The 21,777-nt window shown below is 32.4% G+C and overlaps 3 protein-coding genes across 4 annotated transcripts; 2 read left to right on the top strand and 1 right to left on the bottom strand.

Moving 5' to 3' along the window:
• On the top strand, positions 1 to 5,121 carry LOC105171007 (coiled-coil protein). Of its 2 annotated transcripts, none has more exons than XM_020696634.2 (7): positions 1 to 346; positions 894 to 946; positions 1,059 to 1,124; positions 3,092 to 3,310; positions 3,584 to 3,742; positions 4,261 to 4,350; positions 4,680 to 5,121. In XM_020696634.2, the coding sequence occupies exons 1-7, from the start codon at positions 51 to 53 to the stop codon at positions 4,880 to 4,882; spliced, it is 1,086 nt and encodes a 361-aa protein (XP_020552293.1). In that variant the 5' UTR covers positions 1 to 50; the 3' UTR covers positions 4,883 to 5,121. The 2 variants fall into 2 exon arrangements, with proteins under 2 accessions (XP_020552293.1, XP_011090300.1); XM_011091998.3 differs by having other exon boundaries at positions 3,074 to 3,310.
• A 3,155-nt stretch (positions 5,122 to 8,276) lies between these two features.
• Positions 8,277 to 9,790, top strand: LOC105171153 (E3 ubiquitin-protein ligase PUB24). Its single transcript, XM_011092179.3, has one exon. It carries the CDS (start codon positions 8,363 to 8,365, stop codon positions 9,587 to 9,589), a length of 1,227 nt encoding a protein of 408 aa, XP_011090481.1. The 5' UTR covers positions 8,277 to 8,362; the 3' UTR covers positions 9,590 to 9,790.
• An 8,154-nt stretch (positions 9,791 to 17,944) lies between these two features.
• On the bottom strand, positions 17,945 to 19,569 carry LOC105171006 (E3 ubiquitin-protein ligase PUB23). Its single transcript, XM_011091995.3, has one exon. It carries the CDS (start codon positions 19,315 to 19,317, stop codon positions 18,115 to 18,117), a length of 1,203 nt encoding a protein of 400 aa, XP_011090297.1. The 5' UTR covers positions 19,318 to 19,569; the 3' UTR covers positions 17,945 to 18,114.
• Positions 19,570 to 21,777: the final 2,208 nt, after the last annotated feature.

Here is a 21,777-nt window from a genome sequence, read left to right as displayed (position 1 = left end):
TGAATCACAGTCCAGTTCTTGTGTTGTGTTCAAAAAAGTGATAAACGGTGATGGAGAGCAGCGGCGGAGCGAGCAAGCGCAACTGGACGGAGGCGGTGGAAGACCTACTGCATGACGGTGAAGTCGAGCAAGCCATTTCTCTTCTTGAATCCACAGTCTCCAATCTTGAAAACGAATTAGAAAAGGAAGAACTTGAGAATAAAAATGGTGGAGAATTCTCGTCCTCCACAGCTGATCAGTTGTCTACTGCTCTTCAAGACTTGTCGAAGCTTTATTCTGCTAAAGGCTACTCTCTAAGAGCCGATGAAATTCTCTCTCGTGCACTCCAAGTCAAACACACAAAAGGGTAACTCCAATTTTCTTTATTTAATCTTTGTTGGGATTTCAAGAAAATTGTTTTCTTGATTATACTCGACATTTTCTTGTCTGTTTTCTTTTTTTTTTAAATTCCTGAAGCCCAGAAAAACAATACTCGGAACACAGAAAGATGGTAGAATCTTGCGGGATTGCTAGTTTCTGGCTGGAGAACGTTCAACTTCAGTTTTTGATGTTCTTGCAAATTTTCTTGCTAACTATGTAGGGTTTTATTTCTCCGTCGAACAGCATTTGAGGAATTTGTTAGATGGAATTCAAGAATGCTTTTACTAGTTAATTTCTTGCATATGAGATATCCGAGTAAGAAAATAGAAGATGAACAATGCTTCTTTTAGAAGTTCTGTTTGGAGGAATGAGATATAAACGTAGAGATAAAACCTTTGATTGTTTCCGCTTACGTTCGTTTAGAATTTATTGGGTATCGGAATTGCTAAACTGAGAGTTTCTGGTTACTGGCTATGACTTGCATTCTCTCTGCGCAACTGCTTATTACTTCTTTGCAATTCGTCGCTATTCAGATTTCCAGAAGCTCGGCTTTCGCAAAATGATGCTGCTACTTCTGCAAAACAAGGTCCGTTTTCCTTCTCCCATTCCTACATTTTTTAGTTTCTTGATTTATCATGTTTTATCCGATGCCGAAGTTGTTTCTCAAGAACTAAATATTACTTCTTTTTATTGCACAGGCTGTGATGTGAATACTTCAAACTTACAGGATGATGGCTTCCCACAGGAGAGCTGTTCAGAAGATGGTACGTACCTCACTTAATGTTAGTTTCTCGAACTAACAGTTATAATCAATGTTAATTTGAATTTGTTCTTTTATGAGTGAAATGTTTATCTGAAAGGTAGGTTGCATTAGACTGATAACATACTCCAACTCTCTTGCCTTTCTGACCTTATGATTCGATTAGTCCTTTCTTGGAAAATAGTAAGTCTCTTGGAGCACCTTTGTCATCCTGTCTTCTCTTGCCCTGGGATGATTGATCTTTGGAGAAGTGGAATAGGCTGTCTTTTCTTGAAGTAATAAAACCCAGTCTTGGAATATTTAGAGCTGTTGCAAATGCAGACTTATTATATTAGCTATACTGAATAAGGAAACCAGTGCCCTCTTTTCACAAGAATTCTTTTCTATAAATTGGTTCAAATTTGCAGATAACTCTTCCTTATTTAAAGAAATGATTATTTTAGGCCAAAAATTACTGATAACTTGATTGAATTCGTGGAGGGGCCATAAATTCAGTATTCTGATGGATTTGTATGTTATTTGTCTTCTAATGTCATTTTTCGATGGTAAGACGTTGATTGAAATTGTGAAACATCAATATTTAATGGTATTCCATAATTGGTTACTCGGAAGTGGGTAAAGAAAGAGATTGAGACAAATGATAGATAGTTTCTCTGCAGTAATAAAGGTAGAATAGAACTATTGTTAATACCTTTATTTGGGATGTTGTTTTATAGCTTGATAAATTCTTTCCCACTAAAAGTGGTTAATATAATAAAGTTTTAACTTAATTGTCCTGGATCCATAACTTTTAAGATCAGATAACCCTTACAACATCCAATCTCATCATTTTGAAGATTTACTATCATCATTGGAGAATCATTACACTGAAAAGGAAGCGATATAGGATGTCGTTTTCTTTGCTGAATAGAAAGGAAGGCTCTCGGTCCCCAATCACCAACTTTTAGCTCGTTTTTAGGTTGAGCTTTTTCATGTACTATTATTCAGTAGTCTGAGATTGTTGCTTTCTTCACTATTCTTTCTTCTACTGAGTGCATGAATTAGTGAGGGGTTGATTGTCTCTGTAGAACATACATCTTTTCTTATATATGCCCATCTTTAAGGTCTATAAATATATGTTAGTTTCTTGAGTTCAAGTATAATTTAGCTTGTTTGGTGTCTGGGATACTCCGAGTAGGGGGCAAGGCAGTGGAAGTCCTTGCTGCCTCAGCTAAAAATATGCAAACTAACTTGTAGGTCATCCTAAAGTGCTAATTCCAGACTTCAAAATTCTTTATTTTGCCTGGGGCATTCAGATTATGTCATTTACCAAACTCTACCCAGCCTAATCCAATATCCTTTTTCAGCCCCCCTTACAGTGGAATCTTGTTTCATGCGTAAGGTTGTAATTCACATTGACGTCATAAACAGGATGAGGTAGGTACTAGTTGGTAACTTCCTTGACTTTGGGAAAGCACTGTTTACTTGTTAAAATGTAAATGCACACTTCTGCTTATCATTTTTATGAATAATTTGAACGTAAACAGTATGCTATGTAACCAAGGGCCTTAGAGATCATGAGAGAAATAATGCCCTTAAATGGTCTTGTTGATGCTAAGAAGGAAGCTTATGGAGCCTCTCAGGTATGGTGGAAAGGGTAAAACTGGCAAAATCTTTGGTAGTTTTGCTGGAATAGATTGTGAAGTCTTCTAAAAATCTAGTCCATTTTATTTTAATCCATGCATTTGCATAATATGAAGCTCTAGTTTTTCCTTTACCAGTCAGTTAGAGCAAAGCAACATGACCATGGATAGTACTCTGACTCTCATTAAATTTTGGTAACAAACTTGTCAATTTAAGGGCTTCTGCAGCTGGAACCATATTTTCTACTTTTATCTTTCATTTGATATGTTTGCTCTTTGCATCAGCTTCTTATTTCCTAGAAATTGGAGCTAAATTTGTGGTAATTCACAGACTGGGAAGCTCTTGCAGATCGGTCTCCAGAGGAGTTACTTCCATCAGAATGTTTGCCAGGGGTGTCTGAACTCTCCCTGGAAGACTCAAAAGCTCAAGAGAGAAGGAGACGAGGAAGGGGAACATTCTCATACAATACACAGGGCCTGTACAGTGATAACAAGTCTGATGAACCTGTTATTGATGACTCTGAAAGTAGTTCTGTCGCCGATGCTGAAGACCAGGAAAAAAGAACTCGTAAGTCTATGCAAATTTCATGTTGGTTTGACTAGAGCATTCAAACTCTTTTATAATCTTGCTATAACACATTAACATTATTGTAAACAAGATAGTATGTTTGTTGTTTGTGGTGTTCAGCCTGTAAGAGTTATTTAATTTCCTGACATCTGTGCAATTTTCTATTTCCTCTAGAGCTTTCTTGTTAAATTTCTTAGACGTGGTTTTCTCTTTCTCAGTTGATCATTAGAACGATATATTTCCTGACAGACTTTGGTGTGTTTCCATTTGCAGTATTGTATGGTTCACACCATGTTCTTGTGCTGTCTGGTTTCCCCCCAAGCATTCGGACAACTGACCTAGAGAAGCTGCTGGAAAAATTCAAAGAGAGTTTTGTGATTCGCTGGGTGAATGATAGGACATCACTTGCAGTGTTTAAAACACCATCTATTGGTAATGACAATTTCTTACCTATTTGCTTTCCATTTTGTGTTTCAACTGACTGAATGCACGAACTGGATACCAATGAAGTAATCCTCTTCTAGTCAATGTTAGTAAGATTCACTTCTTATATGATTTAGGTTAAATTGCGAAATTCTAGACATACCCCACTTTCTAATGCAAAAGCAGTTCTATTACTTAAGGGATAATTACACTGACACCCTTGGACTATAGTGAAAATACGCAAACATGTGTACATTGTAAGAGTTTCGAATACCCTAAAAATGTCTGGAATACTATGTTTGTTATGGTACAAACCATCAATATTGCCTCTTCCCAGCCAGATTTTCTTTGAGTTGATGTCCCATGTGCACATTGTAGCATGTAATAATTTCAAAGTGAGGCTTTTCTTCAATTGTTGATGAAACTTGTTCTCTTAATTCAGTTACTTTGTTTTTACCAAAGTTTAAACCGAGTAAAAATATGTATCTAACCATTAGTTGATTTACACGTCGCATTTTTGGATGTAGCTCTTGAGGCCAGTAACTCCATCCAATGGCCATTTAATGTACGTGTACTTCAAGAGGACGATCAACTTTTGCGCTCAATTCCACCAAGAGGTAACGGCTGATGATCATTCTTCTCCATCTTCAGAAACTACGAAATATATTACCAAATAGAAAATTTCATATTTCCTTATTAACAGTTATTCAATATTTACATTTTCAGTCAATATTAAATTTTCGTGGATATACTTTCCATACAACCCACACTTAGCACGAGCCAGATACACTAAGAACTCTTTGAGTTTCCAGACAACAACATAGGACCAGATAATGACAATCATTGGCGAGATAATAATATTTCTTGGTTCGGTATTTAATAGTTGTTGTGATCAGGAGCATTCACCCATCCATTCTGATATTAGTCTAACTCTTTTTCTTTTCAGATCTGGAGCCGCCCCGTCAGAGGCCTCCGACATCGGCAAGGACTGCTCAAAGAATGATCGCACAGGGAATGGGAATAAGACTGCCTACAACCTTTGGATCAGCAGAACTCAGGAGACAAGAAGAAGCCAGGAGAAACCGCCTTGCTGCCAGACAAAACATGAGGGACGAGGCTTGGGGTGATGACGAAGGCGATGCAAAGTAGCAAAGATTCTACCCTTTTTTTTTTTCATCTTACTAACATGATTTCACCCTTGTGGTTTTTACCTGTTTGACGGTGTGTGTAAGAGTTTTACCAGATAGGAAATGAGGAGTAGAACGTATTGAAGGGGTGATTGATACAAGTTGATTGAAATTGGAAACTACAATTGTTGATTGAAACATTGACTGTTGAAGAAGATTGTGATGGGAAGAAAATAAAAAGTAAAACATGATTGTCTTGCATCAGACTGCATGCTTTCGACTTGGACCACAAAGCAGACTTTTTCTTTTAAAACAATTCTTAATACTGTTTTTTTTATGCTTTTTGACTTGGATCACGAGGTTGTCGTGGTCATTTTTTTTTATGGGCTTCTATAAAATTTTTATAATTATCAATATTTTCTTATTAAATAATTTTCTGAAACTAATAATCGTCTTTTTATATCAATCTATGTAATGGTTATTTATTAAGTCTTTAATTTTAAGAAGGGTTTGTAATTTTTCAAACAATCTATGTAATAATGTATTACAATTTCAAGAGAATCCTTTGTAGTTTTAATTTTTCTTTTTAAGATATCAAGTTATTTTGTGATAGATGAAAATAGGTCTCTTTTATATGAATATATAGAAAATATAGCTATCTACTGTATTTATTATCGAACCCAAAATTGTCCTCACGCCCATGTACACAAGCGGAAGGAATATTTCGTTGTTATTTTTTGAGAAATGTAATAAAATCAAAATATTGAATGAGAAAACCATGGCCATGCCCTATACTGTATGCTTTGTGGTTGAGACCACACACATTTTTTGTTGACATCTTTACTAATTTCATGTATATTCCTACATTATATCAATTCGTCATTGTTTATTTATTATTAATTAAATATTTATCTAAACATATATATATATAATTCACTCAAAATATTATATGTCAAAGATATAATTCATTCAAACTGTACATTTATATATGATTGAAAATTTGGTGGATCTTAATTATTTAAATTGTTAAATAAACTTAACAATGAGACCAAAAAAATCATGTGCCCCACGTAAGACGTTCTAAGAGATTGGTTGACCCTTCAAATATTCAGTCTAAATACTTCTGTGCTTCAAGTTTCATCGGCCCATTGATTAGGTTATGCTGTAAATTGTGGTTCAAATTTGCACATTTTGGACGATTGTCGCACCTACTAAATTGTGGTTCAAATTTCAGATGTTAATGAAAATTGACCATATTATATCTATATCTATATCTATATTTATATTATAGTCCAAGATCATTAATTTTGGTTTTATTTTTCTAAAATATTACGCTCCACTTAGAACCATAAAAATGTCATTTTGTTGATTTTGTTTTTCTTTCTTTTTAAGTTTGTCTTTGATAATGGTTTAAATTCACAAAATTAATTTCTATCCTGTTTTTTTTTTTTTTTTGTATTTTTAAATATATGCAGTAGTTGGATTATATATTTTTTTAAATATTTTTATCATGATTTTCAATAATTTCCACCTGGGTGTAGGAGAATATATTTTAGGTAATTGGACTTAGGAAATTAGACAAAATTGTTTTTTACATTAACCTCAAATGATTTAAAGTTAGATCCAAATTCTCTAACCATGGTCCATTTCAATCCAACTCAAAGTGGTGGACGCAAAAATGCGTGAAATTTCGGGCCAGATTTGATCAACCACGAATTAATTATATGATAAGTATAATACATTTTTTTATGCGATTGATGTACGATTCAGGAACACATAACAGGTGTATCGCATTTATTTTGTAATTGATTTGGTTCGAACCTAATTTGAATAAAATTTTTCAATGAATGTCGAATAAAGGGTTTGCTCTCTCAGATCTCACTATCTTAAGAGCAATGTCAACATCATACGGACTCAATTAGTAAGGATGAACACGTCATACTAGAATATTATGTGTTCAATTTTCTCGATGTAATGACTCCTAATTATAGAAGCCATATGATCTTCTAATCTTTCTTGAGCAATGAGGAACAGTATTGAAATCAACACAAAAACATAAGACCTGTCAGGGTTACTTCACCTAAAATGCTTTAACGATCAAGTTCTTGAAGTCTTAAGGTCTAATCACAAAAATGTATGTGAGAATAATTATTGAAACCTATTTATAGTAGATACCTCTAATGTACGAGTTACGTGGATTGAGTGTCCGGAGATAGAGCCACGTGTCCTTGGATTAAGGATTCGAACTGCGGGTCCCAAAAAATCGAGTGAGATAATTTGACGCGGACCCTGTGCATTTGATGGACTTTTATAAAAAGTTTAGCGTAATTTAAATTAATTACACAATAGATAATTTGTTAATGCTCTTACAAATAACTCATTGTGTATATATATATATAATTTGGCCCCTACTGATGATCGAAATAGAATTAAGTTGTTGAAATTATTAATTATAAAGAAAAAAGAACAATAATAATAAATAAAAGAGTGGATCCCATAATGGAGGGATCATGGTATGAGGGGAGTTTCAGCCTAGTTAGGTATTATTACATAAGTTTTCACTATCACGTATCATATCATGGGAATTACGACCACATCAAATCAAAGTTGTACATTAGCCAACCCGAGTGAGTCGGCCCCGCCCACTCAACTTTGCCGGACGGACCCATTCTCCAAACATTCGTGAAACGAACCACCCCACGTACAACTTGTGACAAAAAACTCACACCCACTCATTGCCTGCCAACTGTTCTTTCTGGAAAGTCAACTCCATGTGGGTTTTGACCATCCTTGTGGCATATGTCGAAAAACTACGACTGGTAAAACAAGCAAGCAAACACACACTCTTTTCTCTCTTTCATTATTATCTTTCCCCTTCTGTCAATAATATATTCCTTTTTCTCTCTCCAATTATCATTTTAGCCTATTAATCATTATTATTATATTTAAATTATTTATCACACCAATCAAATGATACAAACACCACTAACATACATACAATAGTATAAATTATTTTAAATTAGATAAACTTTGTTCATATCGAAATCAATTATATAATAAATATAATATATTTGTCATATAATTGATATACAATTTTCAAAAAGTGATCAAGCATATGAAAATTTTAATATATTTGCAATACGATTAGGTTAGTTTGATTATATGTAATTTTGATAAGAATTTTTTATTACATTAATTATACTATTTTTTAGAAAAATAAAATTAATATACAGATTTGAATAATTATTTTTGTATTCTAATTTATGTATAAGAATACTTGAAAAAAGTACTAGAATTTTCTTTGAATTTCGTTGTTCTTTTCTCTTTCCTACTCATATTCAAACCAGCCGCTTTCTCTTACCATCTTTGTCTTAGAAACCCATCTATATTTATTTCTAAGTCCGAAATTGCAGATCCACTCCATGTAAATCTTTGCTTCGTTTCTTTCTTACGATACAAATCAAATTAGTTATTCCTGTGCATTAATTTTGATCAAACCAACATGGACGACATCGAAATCCCTCGATACTTCCTCTGCCCGATCTCGCTCCAGATCATGAAAGACCCCGTCACCACCGTCACCGGCATAACCTACGACCGTGAGAGCATTGAACAGTGGCTCGTCACTGCCTCGCCGTCGGAAAATGCTGTCTGTCCCGTCACGAAGCAGCCCTTGGCTCGGACCGCGGACCTGACCCCGAACCACATGCTCCGGCGGCTGATCCAGGCCTGGTGCACCACCAACGCCGTCGATCGAATTCCGACTCCGAAGTCTCCGCTCCACAGGTCTATACTCCTCAAACTCATCCGAGAGTTAAGGAAAAGTGATCAAAGTGATAGTTTCTTGCATGTAAATGCTCTCAAGAAACTGGACGAGCTCGCCGGCGAGACCAAGAACCACCAGTTGATGGCGGAGGCCGGTGTGCCGAAAGCGGTGGCTCACTTTGTTCTGAGGTGTGTTAAAGAAGGTAGATTCTCGGGTCTTGAGGAAGCGTTAAGAGTTCTCCAACGTACATGGGCTCCGACGAGCGAGAACAAGAGGCTTCTGGAAGACAACATGGATTTCGTCAAATCCATGTGGTGGGTTCTGAGTAGCGACTTAGAGAATGCTGTCAAAACCCATGCGGCTATAGTCTTGAAAAGCGTGTTAGAAGTTGCAAGTTTGGGTCTGAAAGAGAGGTTGGAGTTCGATTTCTTCACACAAATGGTGAAACTTCTACGTGCAAACACGATTTCTCAACAGGGTGTAAGAGCCCTGCTCCACGTCCTGATAGAAACGTGTCCTTGCGGGAGAAACAGAACCAAGATAGTCGAAGCCGGAGCAGTTCTCGAGCTGATCGAAATGGAATTATGCAACCCGGATAAGAAAACCACCGAGCTGATATTCTGCCTGTTGGCCCTCTTGTGTTCTTGCGCCGACGGCCGGCAGCAACTGCTGAAGCACGCCGGCGGGATAGCGGTGGTGGCGAAGAGGCTGCTGAGAGTATCCGCGGCGGTGGATGATCGGGCGCTGTGTATAATGGAGTCGATTGCGCGATTCTCCGCCACACGGGAGGTGGTTATGGAGATGTTGAGGGTGGGGGCGGTGTCGAAGCTGTGCATGGTGCTGCAAGCGGATTGCGCGATCTATTTGAAGAAGAAAGCGAGAGAGATTTTGAGGTTGCATTCGAATTGTTGGAGCAATTCGCCGTGTATACAGGTTTATCTGTTAACTAGGTATGCTAGGTAGCACCTTCAAGAAAACATTTCATGCATTCTCATTTTTATATAATTCAAGAAATTTTGGCTCAAATACATTCTGATGCCAAGTTAATTACACGATATTACACTTGTTATATAATTAATTATTTTTTAAATAATTAATTATAAAATAAGTATAATAATTTTTGTACTATAATTGTTGAATACAATACAAGCTTAATTTGAGCAATTTTGTTTTCATTACAAGTATGATGTTCTGATATGCTCAATTATCATATCCAAAAATAAAAAATAGCAGTAAATAGTAATTAACTACAACTTTATTATGGTTATGGGTTGTTGTTTGTGCAGATGGGCCAAAACATTAGTCATGATCTATATCATGGTAATCAAGGCAAATGTTTTTACTATAATTAAGAATTATGATAAATATTTTGGTCAAAATTAAACAGTGACAAATATTCATTAATCGTGATTATAATTTATATTTTCATATTGATGTATTGTTTGATTGTATGTGATTGATAGTATTGATTTACTATGATTTTTAAATTGTACTCATTAATAGCATAGTGGATAATCAACTTTTTTATGTGCTTATAAATTGATCAAAATATATTTTTTGTCCAATAACTTAGGTCATTTTGTGTTTTTGCCTTTAACTTTTTAGAATAATATTTTGGTTTTGTATCCTTTTTATTTTCGGGATTTCAATCCTATTCTTTAGCTAGTGTTCACTGTTTTTTCCGAAAAACACATGTATATATTTCATATGACCTTTTAAAATTAGTACAATTGTCCCGATTGGCTCATTTTTGCCAATACTTTTGTTCTTTAACTTTCTAGACTAGCATTTTTATTGATCCTGCAAATAAAAATGAACTCTAGGGAACCAAAAAAAAACTCAAAATTACAAAAATTAAAAAATATTGGACCAAAATAATACCCTAAAAAAATTAAAAACATTAATTGACCTAATTTACATAACCAAAAATACATTTAATTCTTTATATCTCCATAGTTGATTTGCACAGTCTTGAGTATTGACAATGGTAGAGTAAGTGGATTTACATTTGCCCATTAGTTCAACGGTAAAGGTCGAAATTTTATATATTGGTTATATATATATATATATATATAATTCGTAAATTGATTGCTTTTTCTTGAAACATATAATTAATTTATAACATGACAATGAAAAATTATTTTTTCGTTATTATTAATAATCAACTTTGGTTTTCCTATATTCAACGATATCAGCCGTTACTTTGATCTTGAGGGTTCCTCTGAATAGCTTCATGCCTACGTACCCGTACAGTACTGGATTATGTTTCTGCTTTTTAGCCATTATTGGAATCCTCAGTTCATTGGTAGTATATGTTATTCAAAATGACACTTTATGACATAATCTATAATTTTCAAATGTACGAAAAATACCACCATGTAATAACTTAGACGAAACATTTTGGTCTTACTAATTATATTATGGTTTTTTTTTTCAATTTTGAGTTTGGACGTTTCTCACTTAATTATAGTTGTTCTTGATTTCCCAAATACTTATATTTGATCATAATTGTTCTATTTATTTTGAAACTCAGCTGAATACATATTAAATGAACTTCATATTAATTATATTATGATCTCTTTTTTATAACAGCACAAGTTACATGATTAAAATCAATGCTTCATTAATAAACCAATCAATAAATCGATTTTGTTTGACCTACAATAAATTTATAAAGAGTCACTTACAGATAAATATGGATTTAATTTTTTTTATTGAGATCAAATAATATAACTTTTGTGAAGTTTGACGAACGAATGAATTTATTTGTTCGACGAAAACAAACATTAAGGGTATTAAATGTAATTTTTCAAACCACAAGAGGCTTACGTGTAATTACACAAAATTTTTCCATAAATTCATATGAAGTGAGATAATACCCACATGCATGTTTGGTGGACTCGAACTCATAAACCTAAATTTGTTCATAAAATTTTCTAGTTTTCAGTTTAGTGGGACAAAAACTATTAAGCAGCAGCCGTCAACAGTATATACTCAGCGAGGTGGGTGTAGCTGCTGCCTGTTGGGAATTCTTATCACTTATTTTACTCTTAATCAACGATTTCAACTTTTAATAAGTCCACGGTTTTTTGGACTCTTCTTGGTCGTAAAGAACAATCTCAATTTTTTCGAAATATAAGTATATACTTTCAAACAATATTTTTGGACTTGTCTGTAATTTTACTAGAATTATTTATATAGTTCTTGATAATGATCATATGACTTTTAATTTCAAACGTATTTCAAGTTATACGGACATGTATTAAATTAATAATTTTAATATAATATTATATATACACACATAATCGTTATTTGAATAGTCCCTCCTGATAAGTACAATTTTACGATTTTATTTTGAAAAAAATACTTTACGAGATAAGTGAAAACGGCTAAATTGTCTGTGACGAAGGCTGCCAAATGAGGATCTCAGAAGGGTACATGCCCATGCACGTCCCAACAAATGGACCTTTACATCCCCAACGATTTGGTTGCAGGATCACTCATCATATAAAAAGAAACCTTGGCACTTATATGCAATGTCTTTGGAGCAATAACGCACACTCAACATCACCACTCCTAGACAAGGGGTTCAAATAGAGTACACAACCACGTAAGTCTTTGTTGACAAAAGCAAACTAGCATTGATGACGCGCCATCTTATTACAAGATCGCCCACAATGCAAGAAAATTGTACAACTACGCTATTGAAACATTAATGACAGACCGTTTCTCCAAATTAAAGGTTTCAATTAATGAAACTGCTTATAATTTCTGAAATATAATTTGATGGCAGCCTGAACTGATCAAAACTGGCCAACTATATTTGAATCAGACCACAATGAATGAGCAACTGAAAGGAGAAAAACTAAAATAGTTGTTGAAGACATTAATTAAAAGAATACTTTTCGTATGTGTCAAGTGGCCTAGCAAGTCAGTTTGAAGCCATAAACTATAGAAAAATATTTCAATTTTAGGTATATATTAATTGAATTAATTTTTTTCTAAGAAATAAAAGAGAAATACAAAAAGAAAAAAAATATTCGTCGGCGTTGATTTATTTATTTTTTTTAATATTTAACAAACGGGGTTGCCTGTGGAAGACCGTCAAGAGTGATTGATATATAACCAGATAAATTTTAACAATTAAAGGACAATAATTAATTACTTATAGGGTAAATCACAAATTATCTCTCTGTGTTATCTGAAAGATTTATGTAAGCCCTTTGTAAAAAGTAAAATACCATCACTAGAAAAAAAAAAAATAACTATTGACTGTAATTCTAATAGATACGGACTAAAAAATGTGATAGATAATTTTTATTGATCATGGTTAAATAAAATCGATGCAAAAGCATAGATTTTTTCCACCAAGAAAATATCGTTTGTCATGGCTAAGAGCGTAGTAAAGTAATTGTCATGATAAACATTTTAACCACGTTCGCAGATATCACAACCAACAATCGTTGCATGACCGTGGTCAAGACTATTTGCTACAGCTATTTTAACTTTAACCATGATAAATTGCCATTGTTAATATTGTTTTGTTTTTTTATAGTGCATTTTATATCCCTGTATTTTTTAAAAAAGAGCACACAACCCCCTAGAGAAGGGAATAATTTGCTTCTTTTTGCAAAATACGGGAAGGTGTCATGGTGTTTTATTTTTTATAAAGAGTTATGTGAATATTTTAAATGACAGGAGGAAGTAATTTGTAATTTACCCATCACTTATCCAATGTTTTATAAAATAATTTCGTGTTGCGTGATTGTCCGTATTATTAATTTGACTGTGAAGCCATTAATTAAAAAGATAGGTACGTAACATCATCTTATGATCGCAAATTGGCAAGCAAGTGAAACATATGATGTGTTAGTATGTGTTTTTATAATACTAATTAAATGAATTAATTAACCACTAATGTTGATTATAACTAATGGACAACCAAATATTCAAACTCAATTGTTGAATTCAGTATGATGCCAATTAACGCTATGTAATCAATTTTGGCACAACTACTAATGTTGATTTTGTCTCTTTCAAATACTATATATAGTAATTATTTAGAACCAAAAGTTACATTTTTTCTAATGTAATTATGAAAGTTATGGTAAAACGTATTACTACCAAAGAATTGATTTTTGGCTATATTAAAATAATTACGATTTATAAACTACAGTAAATTAATAATACTAACTATGGTCAAACAAAATGAATGCAAAGATTTATTATTTTACCACGGTTCATCGATACTTATATGATTTTTAGCGAGGAGACCAAAATATTTGTCATAGTTTTAGCTATGATTAATATTTTGACATCACTTGCAGAAACAACGTTGATGGTCACTGCAATTGGAGTCGTCGTTAATTGTCACGATTTTTTCCTTTGATCATAATAATTAATAACTGTAGCGAAAGATTGTATTTCTTGTGGTGTATTCTCTATTTTCAACTTAATACAAATTTTATGTATATTATTTTATATATGCATATCTATATTGTATAAAATATTCTTTTAAATTATATAAATACTATAAGTTTTAAATTAAAATATGAAGTGGGTTATAAAATAAAACATGAATTTAAAATAAGGATATGGATATGTTTTAGGTGCGTCATAGGTACATTAAGTTTGTTCTTGACTGACTTTACGAAAGCATAAGTTGATAAAAATTGAGTGCAGAAAATTAATTTATTATATCAGTATATCAAAATCAATTTTAAATAATTTATTGTGTGGAAACAATATATAAAAATTGATAATTAATTATAAACATTTGATATTGATGTTCATTATATTAATTGTTATATATGTGAGGTATTGAGATCAAAACCATGTTATGTCTTTTTGGTCATTTTTGTTTTCTGAACAGCATATGGGCTCAAGAGTGTGTAATGTAAAAGGGCCAGACAACTGGGCTTCGTTTTCTTTTTTTATTTTTTTATTTTTTATTTTTATGAAGAATTATAGATTCAAGAAATCAACAAAAATAATTTCCTTTAACGTTACTCCCTTTCTCGTTGAAATTATTATATTTTTCTTAATTTTGGCTAAGCTTTTTTAAAATATTTTATAGGTTGCTACGTCTTATAAGATATTTTAGAAACTTATAAAATATTGGATTTTATTTTAAAAATAAGCTCTTAAAGTATTTGGATAAAATAAGATGTTAGGGTGTTTTGGCATAATAAGATCTTTTATTGGTAAAATAACTAAAATAAATATGATACTATTAGGATCAAATAAATTGTTATTTCTGAACATATTTTGCTTTAATTTTTTTTTAAAACGCTTTTATAAATAGTTACATTAGTTTAATTCAAGATAAAATTTTAATAGATAATCTTTTTACAATAAAAAAAAATGACGAATTATTGCCTAAACTTTTGAATAAAAATAATATATATGTACATTCATGCTAGTCAAATATTAATTTAGATATATAGTTTATATTTTCTTTGTTAATGAATGATTATTAATTTCTAGCCGTATAATTTATAATGTCTTAAATTTATTTTTTTTTTGTAAATCCAATATCAATACTAATCTTATTTTTATTTAAATATAATAATTTATTATTAAATAATTCAGTATTTTCTCTTTTCTGAATGTTAGAAAAATAAAAATAAACAAAAAAAATCAAGAATATTAAATATAATTTTTTAATTCACAAAAAAATTATATATAATTATACCAAATCTCGGAACATAACAGTATAATATCCCATATTACTATGCATCTGAAATTTGAACAACATGCCTCCTATTCCTATACGTATGTGGACTTAATTTGTTCCATTTTTATTAGCTTTTTCCAGTACTTCATAAATGACAACAGAAAGAGTCCCCCCTCCACAATCTAGAAACCAAGACTTCAAATTCACAATTCATGAGGCTACTTTTCGTTTTACTTTCATTTTCATTTTTCAGTTCAAAAATGTATGGTTTTAGATTTATATAAATCTCGTGTCAAAATGCTTTTAATTAATTATAAGATTATGTTTTACATTATTAGTTATTAGTCGTATCAAATCAATATACCCATATTTATTTTTTATTATTACGGGTGTCAAATTAAAAATATTTTTTATTAAAATAAAATTGATAGTTATATTGTTTTATTAATTTAAAATTATTAGCAATGTCATATCAAAATATTATGAAAAAGTTATATTATTAGTTGATATACTATCTTAACATTGAGATATATCACAAGAATGAAGCTAATTAATTTTTTGAAGAAATGAAATATGTATTGATAATTAAATTGGATTTTTTTTCTGTTCTCTCTTTATTTTGGAATAATTACACTCTTCCTTCTGAAGTTTGGTGTAGTTATATATAAACTCTTTATGGTTTGAAAAATTATATTTAGCACTATTGAGGTTTGCTTCCGTCTAACAAATAAGTCTCTCCATTAGACAAATTCACCGAATTTATTTGCTGACATCAATAAAAAATTCAGAAAAAAAATCTGTATTTACCCTCGATTGACTTATTACGAATTTATTACAGGTCAAATAAATCTTTTTATGATCAAATTACCCCCATAAGCCTTCAAGTGTTAATATATATGTGAGGAGGTATATCTTCACTGTTATAAAGTTAGTTTAGTCAGAAAAAAAATCATCTGATTTACAATAACTTAGTAATAAGTCAATCGAGGTAAATGCCAATTTTTATTCAGTTTTTTTGTTAATGTCAGCAAATTCAATGAATTTTGATTAACGAATAGACTTATTTGTTAAACAAAAACAAACTCCAAAAGTGTTACACGTAATTTTTCAAACCACAAGAAGTATACGTGTAATTGCATCAAACCTTTTGAAAGGAAAATATACTTATCTCTTTTATTTTTGACAATTGAAAAGGAAGTAACCAACACCCAACATGCAATTCCTTTTTGAGAATTAATATACAGTATGTTCAACTTGAACTACCATCTCAATGGTTACTCTTTATCTTTATATAAAGGAATCATATAATTGAGATTTGAACACAACAACTAATATGTTAACATACTCTTATGTAAAAAGAATACAAATTAATTTGTGAATAAATTGACTTAAAAGTGATGTTAATCGCAGGTGGTCCGATTTGCGACATTAACGTGGTCCATTTCAAATTCCAACCTACGTAATAATTCAGCTGCTTCTTGCAATTGGTCCACTCTTCAGCCCTCAGACCATCAACTTTGAACCTTAATTTAAATATGATGATTGCATACCATTCAAAATTAGGTATAATATTAACTTATCGATATTGTTTATGTAATGATTTCAAGATTGTGAGAAGATTACTTAACTGTGGTCAATAATTGCATCCCATATACATTAATTTTATTAATATTTTTTTTAATATAAATATATGATTAAAGCATGCATGCAAAGTGAGGTGGAATTAATTTTAGTTAACTTTGACTCTGAATTGAAAATAATAAAATAAATCAAACTGATAAATAGCCATTTATTTTATGCACGTGTTCATGTATAACGTGTCATAACCCAAACCCTTCTTAATTTATCAATTAGTGAATTCGCTTCATTTTTCTTAGAGAATTGATAATTAATGAATTATTATATTATGATTTTAATTAATAATCAATACATGATTCAGTAATTATTAAATTATAAATAATAATAAATTATCCACCGCCTAACAATAAATACATGTACACCTACATTAATTAATTACATGAGCCCAAATTTCAGCCAAATTGCAATTTCTGGCAATGTTATATGTTAATTTTTAAAATTTTGTAAAACTTAATTATCGAATTGAATTCCGACATAACTAAAATTATAACCTCTTGTACCAATGAGACCAAACTTATAATTTTCCCTTATTTAGCGTAAGCCTCTTCCATTTTTCTTACGAACTCTTCACCGGCGAGATCAAATGTATATCATTAGATATTTAGAAATAGATGAGCTACATCATACTTATATATTTTAGATTTGCTCGAATAATATCACTCGAGAAATAATAAGCTTAGTTGCCAACTCGATTAATCATTTGTATATAATTAAATAAGCAATGCACACAAGTATATATGAAAAATAATTATATTTATACCCATGATCTATGGTCTATTTATATAAATCACTCTTATTTTTTGTATAATTATAAAAACTACCCCTAATAGCCAATATAAGGGTAGTTTGTGTATTGATGCTAACAATTTTAGGTGTTGTGTGTGTAAATTTTTAAAAAAGTAAGGAGTGGTTTGTGTAAGTGATAACGATATTTTGGTGGGTGTATATGTAATTATCTTAAAGATAGGAATAGTTTATCTAAACATACCATAAATCAACAAATGTAAATATAATTATCGTTATATATTATTATACTTATTATGCGATTGAATTTACAGAACTGTTTTTCGAAAACGGGTTGAACTAAAATTTCCCATTTTCATCGTGCTCGAATCCAGTCCAATTTTCTTACAAAATCTAAGAAAAGAAAAAAAAACATCATCATCATCATCATCTAAGTAGATGGATAAGAAGTAAGCAAATGTGGAGGAATACATGGAGAATCCCTCCAAACCCTAGAATGCAACCGCAGGATTTCTTTAGCCCTCTCTTTAGTCTTCAGACTCGCTTCCACTTGCAGCACCAAACACAACTTTGACGCAACCCCGACTTGCAGCATTTCTTGAAGAACCCAGGAATTCGCTGAATACTTTGAAATCGAGCTCAGGATTCTTACACCCCTCTCGCTTGCTGCGTGAGAAACCCTGAGTATTTTCTTGGAGACGACGGCCAATCCGCACCCGTGTCTCAGCAGCTCCGCCCGGCCCTCGGCGCAGCCGCACAGCTGATCCAAAACCGTCAGGACAAGCTCACAGGCCCTTCTGTCGGCCGTTTCAAGAAGGAGTTCGATCAGGGCGGCAACGGCGCCGGCGTCCACCGCTTTGATCCGGTTCCTCCCCCATGGACAGAGCTCCACCAGCAGCTTAAGTGCTGCCTTCGTGGCCTGCTGGGATATCCTGTCTCTCAAAATGTGGACTATATGGGTGAATAACTCGGGCCTTGACCCGATCAGATCTGCGGGGTCGGCTACATAGAATGCGGATTTCAATAACATCATGGCTACAGTCCGGTTCTGACAATCTCCAGTTTCCAGTACTTGGATCAAGGAATCCAGGATCCCTCCATTTTCTGACAAAAATGTCTTCAAATCTGAATCAGACAACTCCATTTCTTGCAGAAGGCTCAAAGCTTCGTCCCTGGAGAAGGCGTCCTCGTTTTTCCTTACAACGGAGAGAAGAAAATGAACCGCCCCCGCGGCCTGGAGATGGTTTTTGCCGCTTTCGTTTCTGCGCGCGATCGATCTGAGTCTCTGGAGACAAACAAGCTGCGATTTCGGCGAATTCTTGGCTTCATTCAGGAGCTTTACAATCTGGGATCTGTCAACGGGGGGCTTCGGGGTGGGTATTCTTTCAAATGCATTGAGAGTGCACCAAGCCTGGATCAGTCGCCGGAGAGTGTGGTTTGGGGTCAGATCCGTGTTAAAAAGCTCCTGTTTCGTGACGGGGCATGTCGGATTCTTGCGCGAAAACAGCCATTTCTCGATGCTTTCTCTGTCGTAAGTTATCCCGGTTGAGACCGTGACAGGATCTTTCATGAGCTGCATGGAGATGGGACACAGAAAGTGACACGGGATTTCAACTTCATATGCTTCTTCCATGGATGTGTAACCAAACAGCCTGATTAATTCCTACTTCAAGAAAGCTAGGACTTCAGCTCTTGCAAGAAAAGCAACTCAAGAAGAACTCAAATGTCAAGATCAAAATCTTGAAAGATCAATCGACTAATCATCGATCGATCGACCTAATATGTATAGAATTAGAATTTAAAGCCCTAAGAAACTTTCTTACAACCTTCACAAAAATTGAGTGGTGGATAATGTAGTACGTAGAGCTCCAAGTTTTTCAGCAGTTGAGACGCAAAGTTAAGGCTTTATATGGAGAAATGAAAAGCAGTGCAGTACAAGTTGCAGAATTAAAATAATTTTTTTTAAAAAAAGGACAAAGTCAATGCACGGAAATTCAAAGGACAGAGACAAGTATAAAGAGTTGATGATGGACCTTTTCCCAGGTCTTGGAGGAACACAAAGCTCAAAACAGGCTGAAAAAATATTAATTTATAATTAAAAAAATAGATTTTTTATTACATGGAAAAAAATATTAGTTGATTAGTGGGGTGTTCAATTAATGCATGTGGCACAATGTATGGGGAGAGCAGACCAACAACGTCGGTGTTGGATTTGGTGCCCTTTTGAGTTTTCTTTTGACTTTCCAATTATATAATTTAATGGGCAATAATAATAAATAATGTGGGAGAAATAATAATAATATTTTTCTCAACTGTACAGTGTCTTTAAAGTCTGGGTTTTCACAGCTCAAGGGGGGATGGCACATGATCTGCCCGCGTGCCCACTGGCGACAGCCGCTCAGCGGTCCTCGCCGGGGTTTCCGCGCTTGCACTTGCCCGCCCTAATCCTAACCTAGTTTCTAACTTGGATTACGTTTGATTTTGGTGCAGTTTCTCTAACTACTTTAAATGACCTATTATATTATTTAACATGGATAATTATATTTACACCCTTCATCTATTGTCTTTTTACACAAATTATTTCTGCTTTTTAAAAAATTATAAAAACTATCCCTAACAATTTTTAAAACTCGAAAATACTTCTATTGACTAGGTTAATCTTTAAAATAATTTTTCAAAGATAGAAATGTCCTTAGGGTGTTCATGTAATTATCAAAAGGTAGAACAGTGTCAAAGTAATATTTATGAAGATGAGTAATATGACCCCATATATTTTTATTATTATTTATGTCAATTTTTAATTAAAATTAAAATTATTTTATTAACAAAAAAAAGTTGATTAATAATTTATTTAAACTAAAAATTGATATAAATAATAAATAAAATATATGGGGTCATATTACTCATCTTAAAAAAAATTACTTTAACATACCTTCTACCTTTTGATAATAACAGAAACACCCTAAGGGCATTTCTATCCTCGAAATATTATTTCAAAGGTTAGCCTAGTCAATAGGGGCATTTTTTAATTTTAAAAACTGTCAGGGTGGTTTTTATAATTTTTTAAAAGATAGGGATGATTTGTATAAAAGACAATAAGTGAGGGGTATAATGCTAGAATGTTTAAATTAATTAAATGCATCAATATTGTTAAATTTGAGAAACAAATATGGAATACGTCTCATTAAATGGTTAAATATATTTTTTGTCCCGTAATTTAATTAGGTTATTTGGCTGATTTTCGTCCTTTAACTTTTTAAGGTAGTATTTCGATCTTACATCTTTTTAATTTTTACGATTTCATTCATTTTTTTTTGTCCGGAGTTCATCTCACCAACATGAAGGGTGAGCTCCAAAAAAAAATAAACACTGAAATTGAGAAAATTAAAAAGGTGTTGGATCAAATGCTACTCTAGAAAGTTAAAGTACAAAAATGCTGAAAAAAATAAGTCAACAGGAGCATTAGCCCGAATTTTAAAAGGTCAGATGACATGCACATGCATTTTTCCAACAAGAATGGCGATCAATCATAGCAAAAAAATGATCGAGATTGCAAAAATTAAAAAAATATAAAATCAAAATGCTACCATAAAAAGTCAGAGAATAAAAGTACTAAATATCCAAATTACGGAACCAAAAATATGTTTAAGCCTTACTAAAAATATAATATTTTATCATGATCAATTATCAAGATCAAAATAAAAAATTATGATAAATACTAATTAACATCAATCGTGTTGCAGCATGAAAAGTCAATTAATATTAATTATAGTTCAAAATTATGTCAATTAAATAATAACAAAAATAGAAAAAATGGACATATACAGAAAGATTAAAAAAAAAAAAAAAGATTGCGAAAACTATACAACTAGAGGTTTTATAGGGGTTTTTGGAAAATAATAAAAAAAAAAAAGAATAATAATTGCATCCGCACTCCTTGCATTACAACTTAAGATGAACGTATGTGAGAAGTGAATACGTTTATAGTTAAATACTAAATTAATCTTAAATAATCAAAATAATTAATCTCAAATATTAATCAATTTCATGTTTTTCTTTTTTACTGTCATGCAGTTTGTTTATCTGACTTTGA

This window comes from Sesamum indicum, linkage group LG9 (assembly GCF_026168435.1).
Source record: "Sesamum indicum cultivar Baizhima isolate 11 linkage group LG9, ASM2616843v1, whole genome shotgun sequence".
In the NCBI taxonomy this organism is placed as follows: Eukaryota; Viridiplantae; Streptophyta; class Magnoliopsida; order Lamiales; family Pedaliaceae; genus Sesamum; species Sesamum indicum.
This window is presented reverse-complemented; position numbering and strand designations above follow the sequence as displayed.